The sequence below is a fragment of the Choristoneura fumiferana genome, chromosome 23 (genome assembly GCF_025370935.1).
Source record: "Choristoneura fumiferana chromosome 23, NRCan_CFum_1, whole genome shotgun sequence".
NCBI classification, from domain to species: domain Eukaryota; kingdom Metazoa; phylum Arthropoda; class Insecta; order Lepidoptera; family Tortricidae; genus Choristoneura; species Choristoneura fumiferana.
In genome coordinates this window covers 1,385,154-1,402,769 of record NC_133494.1, presented here as the reverse complement: position 1 = coordinate 1,402,769, position 17,616 = coordinate 1,385,154, and the positions used below count along the sequence as shown (strand labels likewise).

General features: G+C 37.9%; 4 protein-coding genes across 11 annotated transcripts in view; 3 read left to right on the top strand and 1 right to left on the bottom strand.

Annotated features, from left to right (window-relative positions):
* bsk (mitogen-activated protein kinase dJNK) overlaps positions 1–5,143 on the top strand; it is a 154,681-nt gene extending 149,538 nt beyond the window's left edge. For all 8 annotated transcript variants that reach the window (XM_074105947.1, XM_074105948.1, XM_074105944.1 and 5 more), the window contains 3 exons: positions 395–520; positions 1,704–1,865; positions 2,521–5,143. In XM_074105947.1, the coding sequence (XP_073962048.1) occupies positions 395–520; positions 1,704–1,865 (288 nt within the window). In that variant the 3' untranslated portion in view covers positions 2,521–5,143. The remainder of the gene's footprint in view (positions 1–394; positions 521–1,703; positions 1,866–2,520) is intronic.
* Positions 1–15,580, top strand: part of tkv (serine/threonine receptor kinase thickveins) — a 273,659-nt gene extending 258,079 nt beyond the window's left edge. Inside the window, exon 4 of the transcript XR_012452786.1 lies at positions 15,570–15,580. The gene's annotated coding sequence lies outside the window, so the exon portion shown is untranslated. The remainder of the gene's footprint in view (positions 1–15,569) is intronic.
* Taf9 (TBP-associated factor 9) lies at positions 7,602–10,477 on the top strand. Its single transcript, XM_074105407.1, has 2 exons — positions 7,602–8,117; positions 10,214–10,477. The coding sequence occupies exons 1-2, from the start codon at positions 7,747–7,749 to the stop codon at positions 10,473–10,475; spliced, it is 633 nt and encodes a 210-aa protein (XP_073961508.1). The 5' UTR covers positions 7,602–7,746; the 3' UTR covers positions 10,476–10,477.
* Positions 13,567–17,067, bottom strand: LOC141441281 (hydroxyacyl-coenzyme A dehydrogenase, mitochondrial-like). Its single transcript, XM_074105957.1, has 4 exons — positions 16,819–17,067; positions 16,232–16,507; positions 14,667–14,752; positions 13,567–13,812 (listed from the first exon to the last, which is right to left on the bottom strand). Exons 1-4 carry the CDS (start codon positions 16,930–16,932, stop codon positions 13,593–13,595), a joined length of 696 nt encoding a protein of 231 aa, XP_073962058.1. The 5' UTR covers positions 16,933–17,067; the 3' UTR covers positions 13,567–13,592.
* Between the last annotated feature and the right edge of the window lie 549 nt (positions 17,068–17,616).

Below are 17,616 nucleotides of genomic sequence, written 5' to 3'. Positions count from 1 at the left end.
TTCTAAAACAGCAGTTTGTTGATTGGGACCATTTCGTAACCAGTTACGATTTTTAAACTTTCGTGATTTTCACTCAAAGTCAAAATACCACTCGCGCTGCTAGGCAGACTTGACACCCCACACTTCAGTCTACTCGTGACCACGGCCACTGTATTGTGGCCGAAACGAAAGCATGATAAGTCCGTTGGTGGTATGTTTACTATCATTTAAGATTATATTTTATTATATTTTTTCCATGTTGTCCCGAATAAATCTTTTCCTTCTTTCTTAAGCTGAACTGTAAGCATCCGAAGAAATACTTAACCTATGCTTCCATCACCAGCTGGTTTGCCTAACGATATTCAAGCCACACCGCTTTAAATATATTCTAAAGTTGAGTTATGTTTGGTTGCAGGCGTCGCAAGCGCGCGACCTGCTGTCGCGGATGCTGGTCATTGACCCCGAGCGCCGCATCTCCGTGGACGAGGCGCTGCTGCACCCCTACATCAACGTGTGGTACGACGAGGGAGAGGTCAACGCGGTGAGTGCGCATCCTAACCACAGATAGGGTCCTACCACAACAACCTACTGATATAGTGATTAATGTATTTTCATCGGGAAAAGCCGGATCTCAATCGGAATACGACGGCACCCGAATTGTCAGTCGATTATTGTCATAAATGAGGGACATTTTCATATCCATTCATATGGAACTTTATTTAGTGTCAAATGTCAGAACGGCTGTACAATGGATACTGAAGCTAATTAGTGAGAGAGCACGATTTTCCGATAAATGATAGCAAACCATTACACACTACATCTGTAACCAACAAAGAAAATTTGAAGAATAGAAAAAATCGGGATATTGTCATTTAAAAGTTCAATATGCCAAGAATGGCTAAACCGATTTTTATCGAACTTAGCTAAGAACCACCCCAAGGAAACTCGCTTTCACCTAAAAAAGAAAGTATCGAAAACGGTTCATCCGTGTGAGAGTTACGATACGACAAACAAGCAGACAGACAGAAATTGGCTTCAAACTTATAACACCCCTTTTTTGCGTCGGGGTAGAGATCTAGAATAACATAGGCTTCTTTTATCCCGATATTCCCACGGGAGATAAAATCTCAAAATCTCAACCGCTAGGTTTAGAGTCTTGAAATTTGGCACAATCTTATGTGCAACGTTTGAAATCCACGATGTAATTTTTGGAATTCTCAAAAACTACATTAACGGGGTTTTAACCCCGTAATTTCAATTCCACTGCCAGATCTAGCTGTTAACGCTTGCGAAACCGCGGATAAAGTCTCATCATCTTGGCCTATGTACGTCCCACTGCCAATACCATTTTTACCATATCGGCACACGGGGCCCGTACCTATGGCCCCCCGGCCCATGGGCCCCCGAAAGACCAATACTATAAAAAATGGGGAAATTTGTAATATTCACTTACTTTAATTTCCAAAAGGGCCTCAAGTCCTTGCGTGCCGGAGGTGCCCGCATGTCCGGTCCCCACGGCCCCTACGGCCTTGCCCCCTGCAGAGGGCACAGACCTCAGAACGAGAGAGCTAGAGCCGTAGATCCCACGGGGGTGAAGTCTAGTTAAAAATATACTAAGCGGCAAAAAATCAATGTATTATGCAGTTATAGGTAATTTTCTATGTAGAGCGGCCCATATTTTGTCCCACAGAGTATATCTTTGTGACGTTAAGTTGTGTTCGCAGCCGGCCCCGGCGTCGTACGACCACTCGGTGGACGAGCGCGAGCACACCGTGGAGCAGTGGAAACAGCTGATCTACCAGGAAGTGGTGGAGTACGCCGCGCCGCCGCCGCCGCCGCCGCACCAGCCGCCGCCAGACCACGCGCAACCCGCGCTCACCACATAGGTACAACTCGCCAAACAACTACCAAACTATTGTATAAAACTTACACGTTCTTCACTCAACTATTCCATCAAAGTCAAAATATCTTTGTTCAATTTAGGCTATAACATAACAAGCACTTATGAATGTCAAAAAAAAAAATAAGAAGTTTTGATAAGCCGATAACGAAAGAGTGTAGTAAGTAACATTAGACGCTACGGCACGGTACTGACAAAGCGTGGAATTAATTTCTCTGCAATGATTCCACATGAGTGAACTCGCTCGCTCATTTCGGGGTTGAGTTGTCACATTCCGGCGCGATCCGTCCGTCAATCTAGCCAGCTTAAACTGGTATACCTAAAGTGGTGGACAAGATCCAAATCCTCATTCATTAGAAAAAATCTCATATTTAAAAGAAGAGTTTTCCCGCCGTACGAGATGTCACTTACAAAATCATTTTTTTTTTATTTATTTCTCTTGACCATGGTGTTCGTGGTTAAACGCCCTTCAGCCGAAAGTGAACTGAAACATCTTTAAGCTATGTTTAGACTACGACACTGCGCCGCGGTACACGGCTTTAGGGTTGCTAGACCGTAAACAAAAAATCTGCCAAGTAAAATGTATAATTAAATACGATGAACTCATAAATTATATTACTTGTATTGTTTTTTCTTGTCAGGTTTCAACCGAAATAACCGCCGAGTTCTAATCCAAGAGTACAGTTGCAAGGACAATTTTCTACAGGCGACACGATATCGTACGCTGGCGCCCTCCGGCGGGAAACTGATGTGATCGAATATAACCTGTTATACATACAATAACTACTAAATACATGTATATATTTATTGTGGGAATGTTATGTGCAATACTCGACGGAATGAAAATAAGTGCAAAATAAAGGTTAAATCATTTTGACTCGTTCATGCTCCTGTATACAGAGAGTGAATGTTTCAGAAACGTCATCAAAAATCTAGGCAGCGTAACAAATAATAATCTGTAGATTAGGTGAGTAAGTTTGTATCCTATTAAGTACCCGTTTTTTTTTTTGAAAACCGGTTGTCATCTTACTATTCCTTGTAGTTTTTCCTGTAATAATCTTATGATAGTACTAGAATAAGTATTTTATTTTACAAGTGTAAAATGCTATTTAATCGTAAGCTCAACAATTAACCATTGGTTCCTACCTGTCCCACGTTTCGAAATTCAGCTGTTAATTTGCATTTAGGAGTGCCTTTTGCGAAATGCTAATGAAAGTTGGTGATTTTCAGCTTATGGACTGACTTTGATATGTTTGGATATTTTTGTAATGAAATACATAAAATAGTAACATCAGATGTGATTTCTTAATATTGTAGGACATGTAATATGTCTATGAACTTTTTAGTCTTGATTAACTTATGGCATCGGAATGTAGCGAATGATGAAACAACAATAAAATGTAACCTTAAAAGTTGAGCTTAAACATGTGTTGTCGTATTCGTTTTATGTTTTTACGTGTTTTATTAGATAATTTCATGTTATAGGCGTAAACTGATCACTATTGCAAATTTCTTTACTACGTAATGCATTTCTAAGTACCGATTTCTCGATGAATTTGTACAAAACATTTTATAGTGCAGTGCCATTCCCGCCCGTCCCGAACCGCGGCCGTGGCTCGGCGTCGGACTGATGATTTCTGACAATTTGCAATCGTGAACGTGAACGTGTGATTTCGAATGAGTATATGATTTGTTCTTAGCCATAAACAGCGTCATAGTTACTTGGGATTTTGTGATGTTCATAGTTTTTCATAGTTAGTCCCTAGTTAAGTTGTTGATAATATTGTATTGACTGTATTGAATATTGAAAGTAGTTCAGTAAGTACATTTCTACCTATGTAGTATTTTATAGGTCACCTCACACGTTGCGGCCGAGTGCTGAAGATAAATACGTAAATAAATAGTCGCATATTCATTTTTAATATAATGCCGGCTGTATGCATCGGGCGATGTTGTGCGTTACGCTATAGTGTAAAAAAATGGCTTTTGGTTTGAGTATTCAGCGAGGCTAATGCTACAGACAAATGTCATGTCCTTTAGCCGCTGCTGCGGGTAACTGATGCATATCGCATACGCTAGACATTAGTTACACGTGGCGCAAAGCCTCAGGTACACACAGTGACTGTAGCTAGAACGTGTGAGGGAGTCGTAGGGTATTGTTTGAAACCTCACTAGGTGATATAATTATAAATTAAGGATAATAAAGAATGATGATAGTCTTATCGGGTGGTTTCAGCGAATAGCACAATTTATTAGCTATATAGTAAAAACTGGGCGGTGATCGAGTCGTGAAGAAACATCAGTTTCATTAACCATTAATGATACAAAAGCAATAATACATTGTAATTGATTTATTATTCTTCGAGCGGTCGTACGTCAGAGTTTACATTTACATTAATTAATTTCGGCTCTAAAACATATCACGAACGATACAATAGTTTTATTTCTTTCCAACGACGTACTGATGGCTCTGGCTTCTTTATATATGTTACTTTACTTTGGTTCCATGAAATTATAGGTTACACAAAATTATAAGACTGTAAATTAACGCGTGTGTGGCAGGAATTAAATTATTAAATTGTTGAATAAGGTCAATTGTGTTGCCTATAATAGAGCAAGAGCAAGACATCGTGTCAATGCTGTCCTTGTCCCTGGTTACTTTTACCTAACACTCAACGCATTCAAGTATTCAGTTGTATAAGTTGTATATAAACTCGCTGACTTTTAAAACAATAATGAGAAATGGATGGATTGGGTGTTAGGTTGGAGTTAGAGTCTTAGTTGGCAAAGGGCATTATTTATTACTCGAGGTGTTGACAACTTGTATTGCCTACTGCTACATAAAACGGAGAAAATATTGAAACTTTGAAAGTATACAATTACAAAAAATAATTAATGTTAAGAGTTAACCTGTAAATAAATAAATCTATAGTCTAAATGGAACGAAAGTGAAGAACATTTATTTAATGGGTATTACGTTTGACACTATTATAGTTAATAAAGTTCACAACTGTACGTCCAAATTGTCCATTTATATGTTAAAATGTACCTAATACAAATTACAATAATGTAACCATTAGAATGTATTTTAGTACACTTGGTGAACAAGGTTTAAGGTAGACGCATGTTGAAACGCAAGCCGCGTGGCTTCTAGCGGTAAACTTACTGGGTTAACACTTCGATGAGTATCTAAAACAACTTATTTTTACTGTACACGTAAGTTATTTCATATTTTAACTGAATAAAATCAAAATGGTTATTATACATGTTGCGTTTAATTTTGCACCTTGCACAGATGTCCAAATTGTTTTTAAATCTATGACCTATATTTACATGTCAATACTACATTTTGCAATAAATATATAAACCTCGTTGAGTTTCTTGCCGATTCTTCTCAGCAGAGGTTTTTCCGAACCGTGGTAGATTTTTTTGACATTCATAAGTGCTTGTTATAGCCTAAATTGAATAAAGATATTTTGACTGAATAAAAACGATTCACTTGCTCTTCAATAGTACAACATGCCAAACAACTACGATAATTAAAACAGTAGGTATAAAAAAATCGGTCATGTTTGTGTCTGACACGCCATGAAGGATTTCGTACCGAGTAGACAGAGTAGGTACGTTTCTACCCCTTAGGTTTTACTGTACCTATTAAACTTTTATATAATTGGCTATCTATCGCGACGGTCTAGTTATACCTATAATATGTATACAGGATGTTTGGCAGTCAGGTGTAGGGGTTTTAAGGGATGATAAGTAGTCATTCTGAACATTATTGACCACATTTACTATTATGAAAAGTTTTTTTTTTTACTTTTCATCTCTTAAAATGTTACTTTAGTCTCCGCATATCGGGACTAAAGCTCCTTTTTTTTATTTACGTTAGAAACCCTTAAACAGCCAACACGATGTTTGTGAATGGAGGACTTTTAGTCGTTATTTACTCCTCAAAATGACAACTGTGCAAAATTATAAAAAAACACGATTTAATTTCGTGAAACACCATTAATGATTACGAATATGAATCTATAAGGATCAAAGTAGTTTTAAAATAGTTTTCAATTTTGAAACTGTTGGCTAAAAATATGCAAGCTTTTAAATCGTCTCTTCATAAACAATAAAAGAAAAGAAAAAACTGCGCAACATTTTTTTTTCCTATTTGAGTTTTGAAAACATTTCAACAACGCGCTACGTCACAGTTTTTTTTTAAAGTTAAATAAACATTCCTCAATTATGTCCACCATGATGTCCTAGATGGCGCTAGTGGACGCTTAAAACAGTACAAAATAAATAACAAAATGTTAATTGGCAGCGATAGCCATAACATTTAATGCGTGCCATAATAGTTAAGACGTTCTACAAGTTAATTTTACTGTTTTGAAGCCAAATATGTATAAGATATTTTTGTCATAAGAAGTAGTTCGTCATAGTTTCACTATTGAGTCAACTAGAGGGAGTTGGCATCCCCAGTTTTCGCAAGACACAAACATGAATGTTTGTTAACTAATGTAAATATTGTATATTTGTACGTTTGATCATCTAACACGGCTACAACTGATTTTCATAGCATTCCACGAGTTTTGCTCATGTTTAAACTGTCACTGTCAACTACCGATAGATGGCGTTAGGAGTTCTGTTTTTATTAACATTTTGAGTCAGTGTTTGAGTCCCTAAAATATAGTTAATTTCTTCTTAAATTCTACGCCTTTAGGTGGGCTTCCTCACAATGTTTTTCTTCACAGATAAAGTCCATTTATTTATGAAGAGACATGACGACAGACGCGGCTGAAGACGTATACTGGTGCTGGAAATATGTATTATATTTATTTGCAACTTTCTCTAACAAATTTTAAAAATATTTTTCTAAAATATAGAAAACAAAAAGATGGCGGATTCATAAACAAATAAATAATAAAATGTTTTTATAAAATGCAAAAATCTGAAATAAAAAAAAAGTTGCGTTGGGAGGTTCGAACTCGCGTCCTGTGCAACACAGCTACCGATAGCACAGTATAACAAGTTTCCCTACAGTAATCCGACGGAGACGTCTAGACTCTAGACAACTTCAAAGCCGTCGGCCTACTGTAGGGAAAACTTGTTATTCTGTGCCGATAGGGTGTTGCGAAAACTACAATTACCGTACAACGTCCCTCTCAAAGAGAGTTTACCTTGACACTGGCGAAATTGTCCTATTAATTAGGACAGAAAAGCCATATTTTAAAAGAGAAGAAGAAGAAGACTTGACGCTACTATTTTGAGTCGCGGGAAAGTTCGAAATAGGATCACATAACCAGATTGGTCGCTGCAAACATGCGACGAGCGATTGCGAACGAGCGACTTGCTATTGCCGATTTGAGTCGCGGGAAATTCAAAACGGGGTCACGTGACCAGATTTATCGCTGGAAACGAGCGTCGAGCGACTGCATGGGGCCGCGCCTTAGCTATGCCTATACGATTCTAAAAGGTTGGGCCACATGCAGTCGCTCGACGCTCGTTGCCGTCAAATCTGGTCACATGACATTTAGCGATAAAGCTGAAAATGATGAGCTGGAAAAAAGAAAACTGCTTTAATTTCGGCAAAAACATGGCAAAAACAGTGTTTTTTTTTTAACTTACTCCAATTTCTTTTATTTATTTTACTGCATGTGGAGGCACGGGCACGGGCACGGGCACCCTTGTCAGCAACTGTCATGTCAATGTCAAATTTGACAAAAACAGAAAAAAAAATCTGTTGCTGCCATATTGCCCATGTGATGTGTTTGTTGTTGCGTTGTAATTTTATAATTCTTTTATATTATTAACATCATTAATTTTAACGTCCGTGAGTAAGCAAAGTACGAGTCCGTTGCAAAAATCCTAAAATCATGTCGGAAAAGGAGAAATCTAAAGCCTCTCGGCAAGAAACGAAACATATACCAAAAGACGCTCAAGTCATCATGTCAATAATGAAAGAAGTCGGCATCACGGAGTACGAGCCTCGCGTTGTGAATCAACTTTTGGAGTTCACGTATCGATACGTGACATCTATTTTGGACGACGCTCGTGTCTTCGCTGGGCACGCGAAGAAGAAGAATATCGACATCGACGATGTGCGATTGGCTGTGCAAATGCAGCTGGATAAGTCTTTCACGAGCCCACCGCCTCGGGAGGTTCTTCTGGAGATCGCTAGAGTCAAAAATGTTAATCCTTTGCCTTTGATTAAGCCACATTGTGGGTTGAGATTGCCACCTGACCGGTAAGTACCTTTTCATGTTCTGTTGTATATAATTTTATTAATTAAGGCTGCCAACTGTAACTGCACTGTTATATATAGTAATGTATTATATTTTAGATCTGCATAATATACTGCTGAAAAATTCTAACATGTATAAAAATATTATTTTGGTCAGGCCTTCCTTACCCATTCAATTTTGGGTTGGCCATTCGTAGTATACCTACTAGTTCTAATTTCTATTAAATTCTGGACATCTCTTTTTGCTTTCGGTGTACTATTATATACTATATCCCCAGAAATAATTGGCAATAACCCTGGTATTAAAATGCTAAGTTAGGGTAGTTAGGGTTTGTTTTGTTAGTTAGGGTAGTTTCTGTGGCAAAAAATGATTTTATAATTATGAATATTTAGTTTTTAGCTTAATTAGCAACAGCATATCTTTTTACCACTAGCTAGCAGCAGTGTATTTTTTATTTGTTGTCCTTTTCCACTTACTATAAAAAGAGTGACCATACATGTTGTATCATTAAGTTTTAGAATTTTTATTTACATGGTAGCGGTTTGAATGAGTCAAGTTGTGCCCCAGTACAGTAACCACATTAGTTTTCCTGTTAAACCACAATACATGATGGATTGGAACATTGAAATGGCTAATTCGTCAACATACAGGATAGTCCGTTCTGTTAATATCTCAAAAGGATACAATTAACATTATTATTAAGACTTTAATTCCTGTTGTATAAATATGTATATTGACACAATATATGACACATGTAGCAATACACTAACTTAAGCAAAGAAAATGCAAAGGAGAGTGCTAGTCTTACCTTAGACCTACAATCTCTTCTTAACCTCCTGCGGCCCACCATACAATAAAATATAACATCTAAATTTAAAGCTTAATGTCTCATAGATAAAGTTGAATTTATTTTTTTGTAAATTTGAATGATACAGAGAAAATGACACTTTATTCCTTTTTCAAAAGATATAAGTTCTATTGCTAACAATATGTACTAGTATTATCACTTTGAATTGAACCCCAGGAGGTTAAACTAAAGTCTCAAAACTAAAAAAAAAACTTGTAGATCTAAACTAGGGTAACAGAGACCTTCTTAACGTCGGCGCTGAGTTTTGCCTCCGCGAATGTAGTGGTTAATGGAGGCGGATGCGAAGGTGAAAGTAAATGTGGAAAAAAATGATATTTATGGCTCATTAAACTCAAAAAATATTATTTGAAATATGTACATTCATAGTACACTTGAATAAACATAATAAAAATGTTTTAGTAATCAAAATTAAGGAGAGGCACTCGTTGTTTCTTGATTTCGCGCCGGACGAGAAATAAACCTCTGTTATAACTCCACAAAAAAAATTGCGCAAGTGGAGGCGAAGGTTCGATTTCTTGCGGAACTTCCGCAGTAATGGAGGCTGAGGCAAAGTTCCGTTACAACCCTAATCTTAACTAGGCTTAACGCAACTAGTTCTTATTGCCACTTGTACTACTTGATTATCCTGGGACCTAACTTTTTTACCAGATTTTTTTACTTATGCCCTAGACATGGTTCACCAGCTTTGTTACGAGTATTGTGGATATTATTTCAAAACTCTCAAGATTCTTTTTTCAATTAACAATTTGTACTCTATGAAATATGTTCGGCCATTATTCTTAGTGTTAATACGGTATTTGACAACTCCTGATTTTGCCATATCTTAATATTATTATGAAAATAATGACATACAGATAGTGTTTAGTGAAGAGAAAATTTAAATCTGTTGAAAATTAAATTTATAGTGATTTTTTGAAAAATCTATATAGCTGTCTCTTTCTCAAACGCTTTTCTCTATGCAGCAAGTATGGCGGTACTGGCGTGTGACGTCACATGCCAGTATGTCTTTCTCTGTCTAATCTTGAATTTCAAACCTTTATAACTTTATTTAAAAAGGTAGATTAAAAATTGTTTTTCTATTCGATAACAGGCATTGTGTAGTTTTAATTTATAAAACATATACAAAATAGTCAAATATTGGTCCTTTATAAAGTATGCGAGGGCTCACAAGGTTAAGACTAAGACACATAAAAAAACCTGGTTTTTTATCCCACTTCTTTATATTTACAGTTATTGCCTATCGGCCTGCAACTACCGTCTCCGGCCAGCATTTAAGAAGGTGGCAACAAAGCCGGCCATCCCTGCTGCCCCTGCCATAAAGACCGTGACGTCATCCAAGGGTTCGTCGAGCCAGCAGAATGTGGTGGTGAAGAGGCCGCCGGGTGCCATTGTCAATGTATCTACGTCAAAGCCTAGTGTTGTGCCTAAGCCTGTGCTGAAGTTCTCGTCTGGCAGCAAGGTAAGTTTCAAGTTACCTGCCTCAAAAAAATAAAACTAAAAAGAAACAAACAACTCTTGTGGTTTAGAATTCTGTTAGGTAACTTAAAAGTTCAACAGTTTGACCCGTTCAAAATCTTGACCAGAGGCCATATTGCCTAACGTTTCTCACGCTCGCAATCGCAATCAAATGACAGTTTATGTATGGGAATCTTAATTGTATATGTTATTTGTAAAGAGTGGCAACTAGAGTATGCAAGGGATCAAAATGTTCAGGCGAGTTGGTCGGGCATCCCATTGTCCAATAGGACACTTCATTCGGATTCAAATCACAAAAAACTATTTTGTTATTGATAAATTTGATAATGTACTCTTTGAACATGAAACTCAAAAGCGAACATTTGAATATGAAATTGAGCAAACCTCGATTCAAAACCCTCCCGGTGTATTTCACCGACTTGACACCGGTTACAGGTTGTGATGGACGGGTGAAACGGGTTGAAAAGTGGTATCAGGGTTTTATTGTGACAGCCGCCAGATGAACTTGTTTTTTGCCGCCGCGATAGTCAGCCAGTTCATTGCCCATGGGCGTAGGTGGGCCCACTTTATGCGGTGTCGAGGTTCCCCCGACGCGTAGCCTGCAAATTCTCACAAGAACTTCTCTAGTTCCTAAGCTCGTCTTAATGCGAATTTGGATTTTCACATACCATTTCTTTGCTTACAATCGTTTAAGTTTCACCTGTCCCATTGTTCCAAATCATAAAGTTAAATAAAATTTCATAGTCAATTAATGAAATTTGGCATACTTATGAAATTGCTGACAATAGAATCTGGTAGTGACATCTTGGTAGTCTGGCCAGGATCGTCTCTTCAAACCGGAACGTTAACGGTTGTGGTTTGATGAAACATATGAATGCAAGTTTGTGAAAGTGCAAAAAATGTTAAAAGTGACATCTAAAAAACATATTAAATGCTATTAGCTAACGTTTTGGAATCGATGCAATCAATTATAGTTTTCGCATATAAAAATTGGCATTAATTTTCGCTAATGACAAAAACCTTTCAGTTCTGAGCCTTCTGTTTGTTCACAAAATAGACCAAAACTATACTTTGGGATATTTAAACACTGAGTAAACTTTATTTAGATTGGCAATTTGCAGTTGCCGTAGTACGAGCCAGACTGAAGGTGGGGTGTCAAGTCTGCCTAGCACCGCATAGTTCTTCTATACCTCGCACTTTATCCAGATAATAGTACCGGCACTCGTATCACGAACTAGTCCCGCACTTTCACTTTTATTAGTTACCCTATTACATAACACCAACATAAAAACTTCTAATCGTCCTCCTGAAATTCATACGATTAATAACAGATTCCACGAAGATGAAAGCTTATACCCATCGTCCCGGTTGAAATACCTATGCTTTTTTATTTCAACTAATTCACGTACCATTCTTGAGTAAAAATGACGTTCCGTGGACAGAATTTGGGATTGTGAAGCTCAATCCAGTTTGGCCCTGACTCCAACAAATGCTCGGCTATGGCTGAATTGTTTACTGGCGATTTAACACTTAGCTTCTGTTTGTTTTTGATGTACCCTCATTCTAATGTCCAGACGCATACTAAGCATTGACATCTGATATAACTTCCTTTAAAAATAATAAGGACCGAAACGGATATTTAATATCAAACGGATGTTAGACTTAACGGAAAAATCATTGCGTAACATCCCTGCTTAAAAACATTTGCACTTGATCACTTTTTATTTTAATTAAAAATAGTGCAAGTCTTACTTCGAGATGCCCTACTGTTGTAATCAAGTGTGTTTGAAGACTCGGTTATTAAGCGTCATGATACCTAACTTCAGTCTACTTTTGCCACAACCACTGTTATAGCCCGCGTCACTTCTAGCTCGCTCTGAACAGCGATGGCGATTGGCGTCGCAGTAGCGCATTATCAGTATCTGCGGGACGTAGGAAACAATAATGTCACTCGGAATGTACGCGCAATAATGTACCCATGCTAACCGAAGCATTATTGCTTCAATTTCATGCCGTACATTATCTTCGCGCATTTCAGGGCTCAAAATTTGCACGCGCTGTAATGCGTAGTGATAATGTTCACGTGATAATCTGTGCCAATCGATTCAGAATGAACAGACATTTTTCGCCGGGGATCGAGCGAGCCAGCGAGTAGATCGAATATCGGAGCAGAACCGACCCGGCGGGTTAGGTTGAAGGGCGAGGGCGACTCTCCCTTTATGTAGGTTGGTTTTATTTCAATCACTAAATCGTAAGGAGTGTAATCGGAAGACAATGCTTCGGATTATCACTGTACATTATTGGTTCCTGCTAGTTCGGTACGGGGTGATAATGCACGACATGATACTTCGTGCACATATGCACGGATTATCAGGCCGTGCATTATTAAGCGTGCATTAACAAGTCGTACATTAACTACACCCGGGACGTAAGTGGGTAAGGACCGGCGAGCACCCCCGCGCCCCGCTCGCTCCTGCGCTGCACCGCGCTCGCCATGTTTATTCCTGCATGTGTGTGCGCCGAGTGCTTCTACGCAACACACGTTTGGTTCAGCAGGGGAAAGTACAGTCGCCGCGAGTATATTTTATTTGTTCGCGTCGCGAATTTAGATTTTTGTTATCGTTCATAATTACGTTACCGTTTTAAGTAGTTGATTTTTGTTATTGCTTTGGGAGTGCCTACGTACTGTTTTTTTTTGAAAGACTGTTAAAATGCCGAGACATAATACCGTTTTAGCGTTTTTCTTTATTAATTTATTTATTGTTCTTATTAATCACGGATTCCAGTTTTCTTCTGTGTTATTAATTTATCCTGCTTAATTTTTAGGTTTAAAAATATGATAAGTAAGCCTATTGAAATATGATAGTTACTTACTTATTATCAGTTACAAGTTGTCAATCACTTATTGAACATAATTAATACACTTAAATTATTATTATATACAGTAACATACATCCAAACATACAAACTTTCCCATTTATAATATTAGTAGGATTATATTAAAATGTTACTGACTGTACACTGTAACTTCAGAGAGAGCTAGAAGTTTGGCGCGGGCTATATGTGGTTGAAACTTCGAGGCAATTATTACTCGTTGTTACCCTGATAAGTCCCGGTTGTTGTAGTATTTATACTAACCCCTTTCATAAAGCCTCACAGCCTCAGCGATATAAGGCACCAGGAGTCTGTTGACCACGAAGCCAGGGGTATCCTTGCAGGTGATGCAGGTCTTGCCCACGGCCTTGCCCCACGCCATCATGGTCTGGTAGGTCTGGTCGGAGGTCTCGGCTCCGCGGACCACTTCCAGCAGACGCATCATCGGGACCGGGTTGAAGAAGTGGAGGCCGCCGAATCTGGAGATAGGCAATAGGTTTTAAACTATGGAACCTAATTCCTACCGCAATCCCGGAGGGCTACAACTTAGATGAGCCTATCAATCTCTCAAAGAATTATTATTATTAAAGGGGCGGCAACCCACCTGTGATACACTTGTGTTGCGGGTGTCCATGGGCGGCAGCAATTGCTTCCCAGCAGGTGACCCGCATTTTCCTCCTCTTATATTAAAAAAAGGCTACATTGCTAAAAAATATAGCTCATACATTATCTGATTATGGCTGTGAACATAGCTGATTGCAGATTCGAAAAAAAACAACCAACGATTAATCATATGCAATTACTAGCTGTTGCCTGCGACTCCGTCCGCGTAAGAAGTATGAAAAATAGTTTACGTCCTATTCTCAGACCTGCTGAATATTTTTAATTACCTACACAAAGAATTTCATAAAAATCGGTCAAGCCGTTTCGGAGGAGTTGGGTTACTAACACTGTGACACGTGTATGCCGATAAAAATATTTTATTCATATATTCAAGTATAACAGAAAACTAAAGCACTGTGAATTTGACATAAAAACAAAATAACACAAGATGAACAGATGAAGATGAATATTTATGAACACAATACTGTTGACTGTTTAGCAGTGTTATACTTGAACTAGCTTTATACCGCGGCTTTGCTCCCCTCGACGAATAAAATGGTAAATAACTTTAAAACTATAGAACCATGTTGAAAAATTAAAAATTTGATCTACCCCTAAAGCAGCACTAACTGCGCGCGTCCCGTGCGGCGAATTTTACCTGCACCCGCGCCCGCAGGCGGGCCCCACGCCAGCTAGCGTAGGCCCTAAGTGTCCTAAAGAGGGAGCTCACCTGTCTTTCCTTTTGACAACAGAAGCAATCTCATTGATGGAGAGAGAGGATGTGTTGGACGCGAATATCGTGTGGTCTGGGGCGGCCTGAAAAAAATTTTTTTTTTTTACATTTTATGCCATGAGAACTTAAGTAAGTAATTAATAATAATAATAAAGCCTTTTATTTTCCAAATAGAGGAGTTTCAATACTTATTTTTTCCTTAGTTTATTTATTTGTGTTAGTACTAGTTTATAGTCAAAATACCATATACGGGACTTATCACGCTATTTTTACACAAGTAATATTTACCTCGACGTTTCGGCAACGTTACAGTGGCCGTTGTCACGAGTAGACTGAAGTGTGGGGTGTCAAGTCTGCCTAGCAGCGCGAGTTCTTCGAACTACCCGCACTTGATCACTAATAGTACCGGCACTCGTATCACGAACTACCCGCACTTGGTCACTTTTATTAGACGGGTACAAGCTTTCATCTTCGTGGAATCCTGTTATAAATAAGTATCGGCGTCGGGATGAATGTTCGGAGGGACGATCGGACGTTGTTAGTGTTGTGTGTCGGTGTGATAGGGTGACTAATAAAAGTGACCAAGTGCGGGTAGTTCGTGATACGAGTGCCGGTACTATTAGTGATCAAGTGCGGGTAGTTCGAAGAACTCGCGCTGCTAGGCAGACTTGACACCCCACACTTCAGTCTACTCGTGACCACGGCAACTGTAACGTTGCCGAAACGTCGAGGTAAATATTACTTGTGTAAAAATAGTGTGATAAGTCCCGACGTCCGAAGTTTACACACACACAAAAGTTTAAAACGTTATAGTACTAGTTTACGTAGGTTTGGACCCCTCTCTGGGTGTAGGCCTCCTCCAGCTTGTTCCAAGTCTCCCTATCTTCCGCTTTTTTTAAGCTCCGCTTAAGTAAGTATAGAACTATAATTTTTGAAGTAAGAAGGTTATTTGCTTGAATCTATGTATTTAGGAATTTTGAAAAATATTTAGTCCCAACAAGCCAAATAAAATAACTAAACATTATAATTGAACTATACTTTGCTATTGTTTATTATATTGCAAAAGAAAAAATGTATGAGATCATTTAATTTAAAAAAGTGATTTAGTTTTACTATTAAAATTTAATCCTTGTGATAATAAAGTATGCTTCAATCATAAAAATTTAATATGAGAACATAAAATTAAGTTTTGAAAAAAAATATTTTTTTAAAATTAAATGCCTCTACCCTCAAGACATTTTTTGAGTTTTGTAACTTTTTTAAAAGTATTTGCTTAGTATCTCATGTTTTGGCAAGGGCATCTCCCTCATCATCATCCCAGCCTATATACGTCCCACTGCTGGGCACAGGCCTCATCTCAGAATGAGAGGGCTTGGGCCGTAGTTCCCAGGCGGGCCCAGTGCGGATTGGGAACTTCACATAACACATTAAATAAAGAAAAATCATTTCAACATTTCATAAACCAAACAGTGTCCTGTAATGTCTCTGTCGACTTTGGCAAAATATGTCATGCTGAAACAATGGAAAGGGTCAAAGCCATTAAAAAAACAAAGAAAAAATACCCCATCAAGTTGTTTAAAGAGCTTATGCTTCACATCCATATTCTCCACAATGGCCTCTACCACTAAATCTGATGTCTTTGAAGCTTCCACGGGATCCGTAGCAGTCTTGATCCTGGCGAGGGACTCCTTGACAAACTTCTCCCCTTCCGCTGGGTTGTCCTTATAAGCTTTCTTGGCAACACGGCCCAAGTTATTCCCGATAGACTTCTGAGCCTTGGCCAGGACATCAGAGCTGACATCTACGAGGGTTACATTCTGGCCAGCTGAAGCAGCTACCTACAAAATTAGACAAAAAATATAATGCACTGGAAGGAAACTATAATTTTTTTAAATGTTTATATGGCCAGAGTAAAGTATGTGGATAAGCGTTTTAGGTACTGGTGCATAAGTATTTTATTATGTGAAATACTTATATGTAGGTACCTACATATAGTTTTATATTTTATACCCTGGGTCTTGAACGGAATATAACTTGCCAATTAGTGTTTAGATAGATACCATAAATAAGGTGTAAATTTTTGCTGATATTACTGGTTATATTGATCGACGGTGGTTTGCAAATTTAAAGTTCGAAAGATATACATTACCTGAGCTATGCCGGAACCCATGAGACCGCCTCCGATGACGGTCAGGTTCTTCACAGTATTTTGTAAAGCCGAAGAACTCGAAAAGTTCCGAACGATCATACCGAATTGAATCATTTTTTTGTATTGTAATTTAACCGAGCTGCCCCGCTAACTGAGTAAATAAAATATGTAAACGAAAAACGAAAAAAGTTAATTCCAAAGTTCAACTACGTACGGTACTGTACGGTAGTAGTAGTAGATCAGTAGATAAGTTTTGGGCAGCACAGTAAGTGGCGGTATGTTCATAAACCGTTAACTCATTAATAATAAGTGACTATGAAGTAAAAAAAAAAAAATCTGATTTGATAAGAAATAATAAGAACATCCACGAATTAAATATAATTTTAATTTATATTTAATTATAGTCGTTAATAACTCATGAACAAGCAAATCCTCTATACATATAGATATTTACTAAGTCAACATATTATTATGAGTCATGGCTTCTGAACGGATGTGTCAAATTTTTGACAACGTGACAGGTACGCTATATTACACGCATATGCTGTTTTAAAATACATGATCTTGGTAAAGAAATATAACCTAGAACTACAAGTATTCCCAAAATATATGTTTGTAAAATAATCCTCCATTTTTCATCAAATTGCGACGAAGTGTTTTTGCATGATTTGCATTGTTTGTTTTTTTGGATTTATCAATTCCGACAGAATAAATAAAACGAAACGTAATTGAATTTACAACGTAGTGCAATAAGAAAACAAACCCGTATTTTTTCACTAATTCTGTTGTTTTTATCTA

Coding starts and splice junctions, on each gene's coding strand:
- LOC141441281 (XM_074105957.1), bottom strand. CDS start 16,932: ATGATTCAATTCGGTATGATCGTTCGGAACTTTTCGAGTTCTTCGGCT. Junction 16,508..16,818: donor TGGGTTCCGGCATAGCTCAG/GTAATGTATATC, acceptor CTAATTTTGTAG/GTAGCTGCTTCAGCTGGCCA. Junction 14,753..16,231: donor TCTTTAAACAACTTGATGGG/GTATTTTTTCTT, acceptor AATTTTTTTCAG/GCCGCCCCAGACCACACGAT.
- Taf9 (XM_074105407.1), top strand. CDS start 7,747: ATGTCGGAAAAGGAGAAATCTAAAGCCTCTCGGCAAGAAACGAAACAT. Junction 8,118..10,213: donor TTGAGATTGCCACCTGACCG/GTAAGTACCTTT, acceptor TTATATTTACAG/TTATTGCCTATCGGCCTGCA.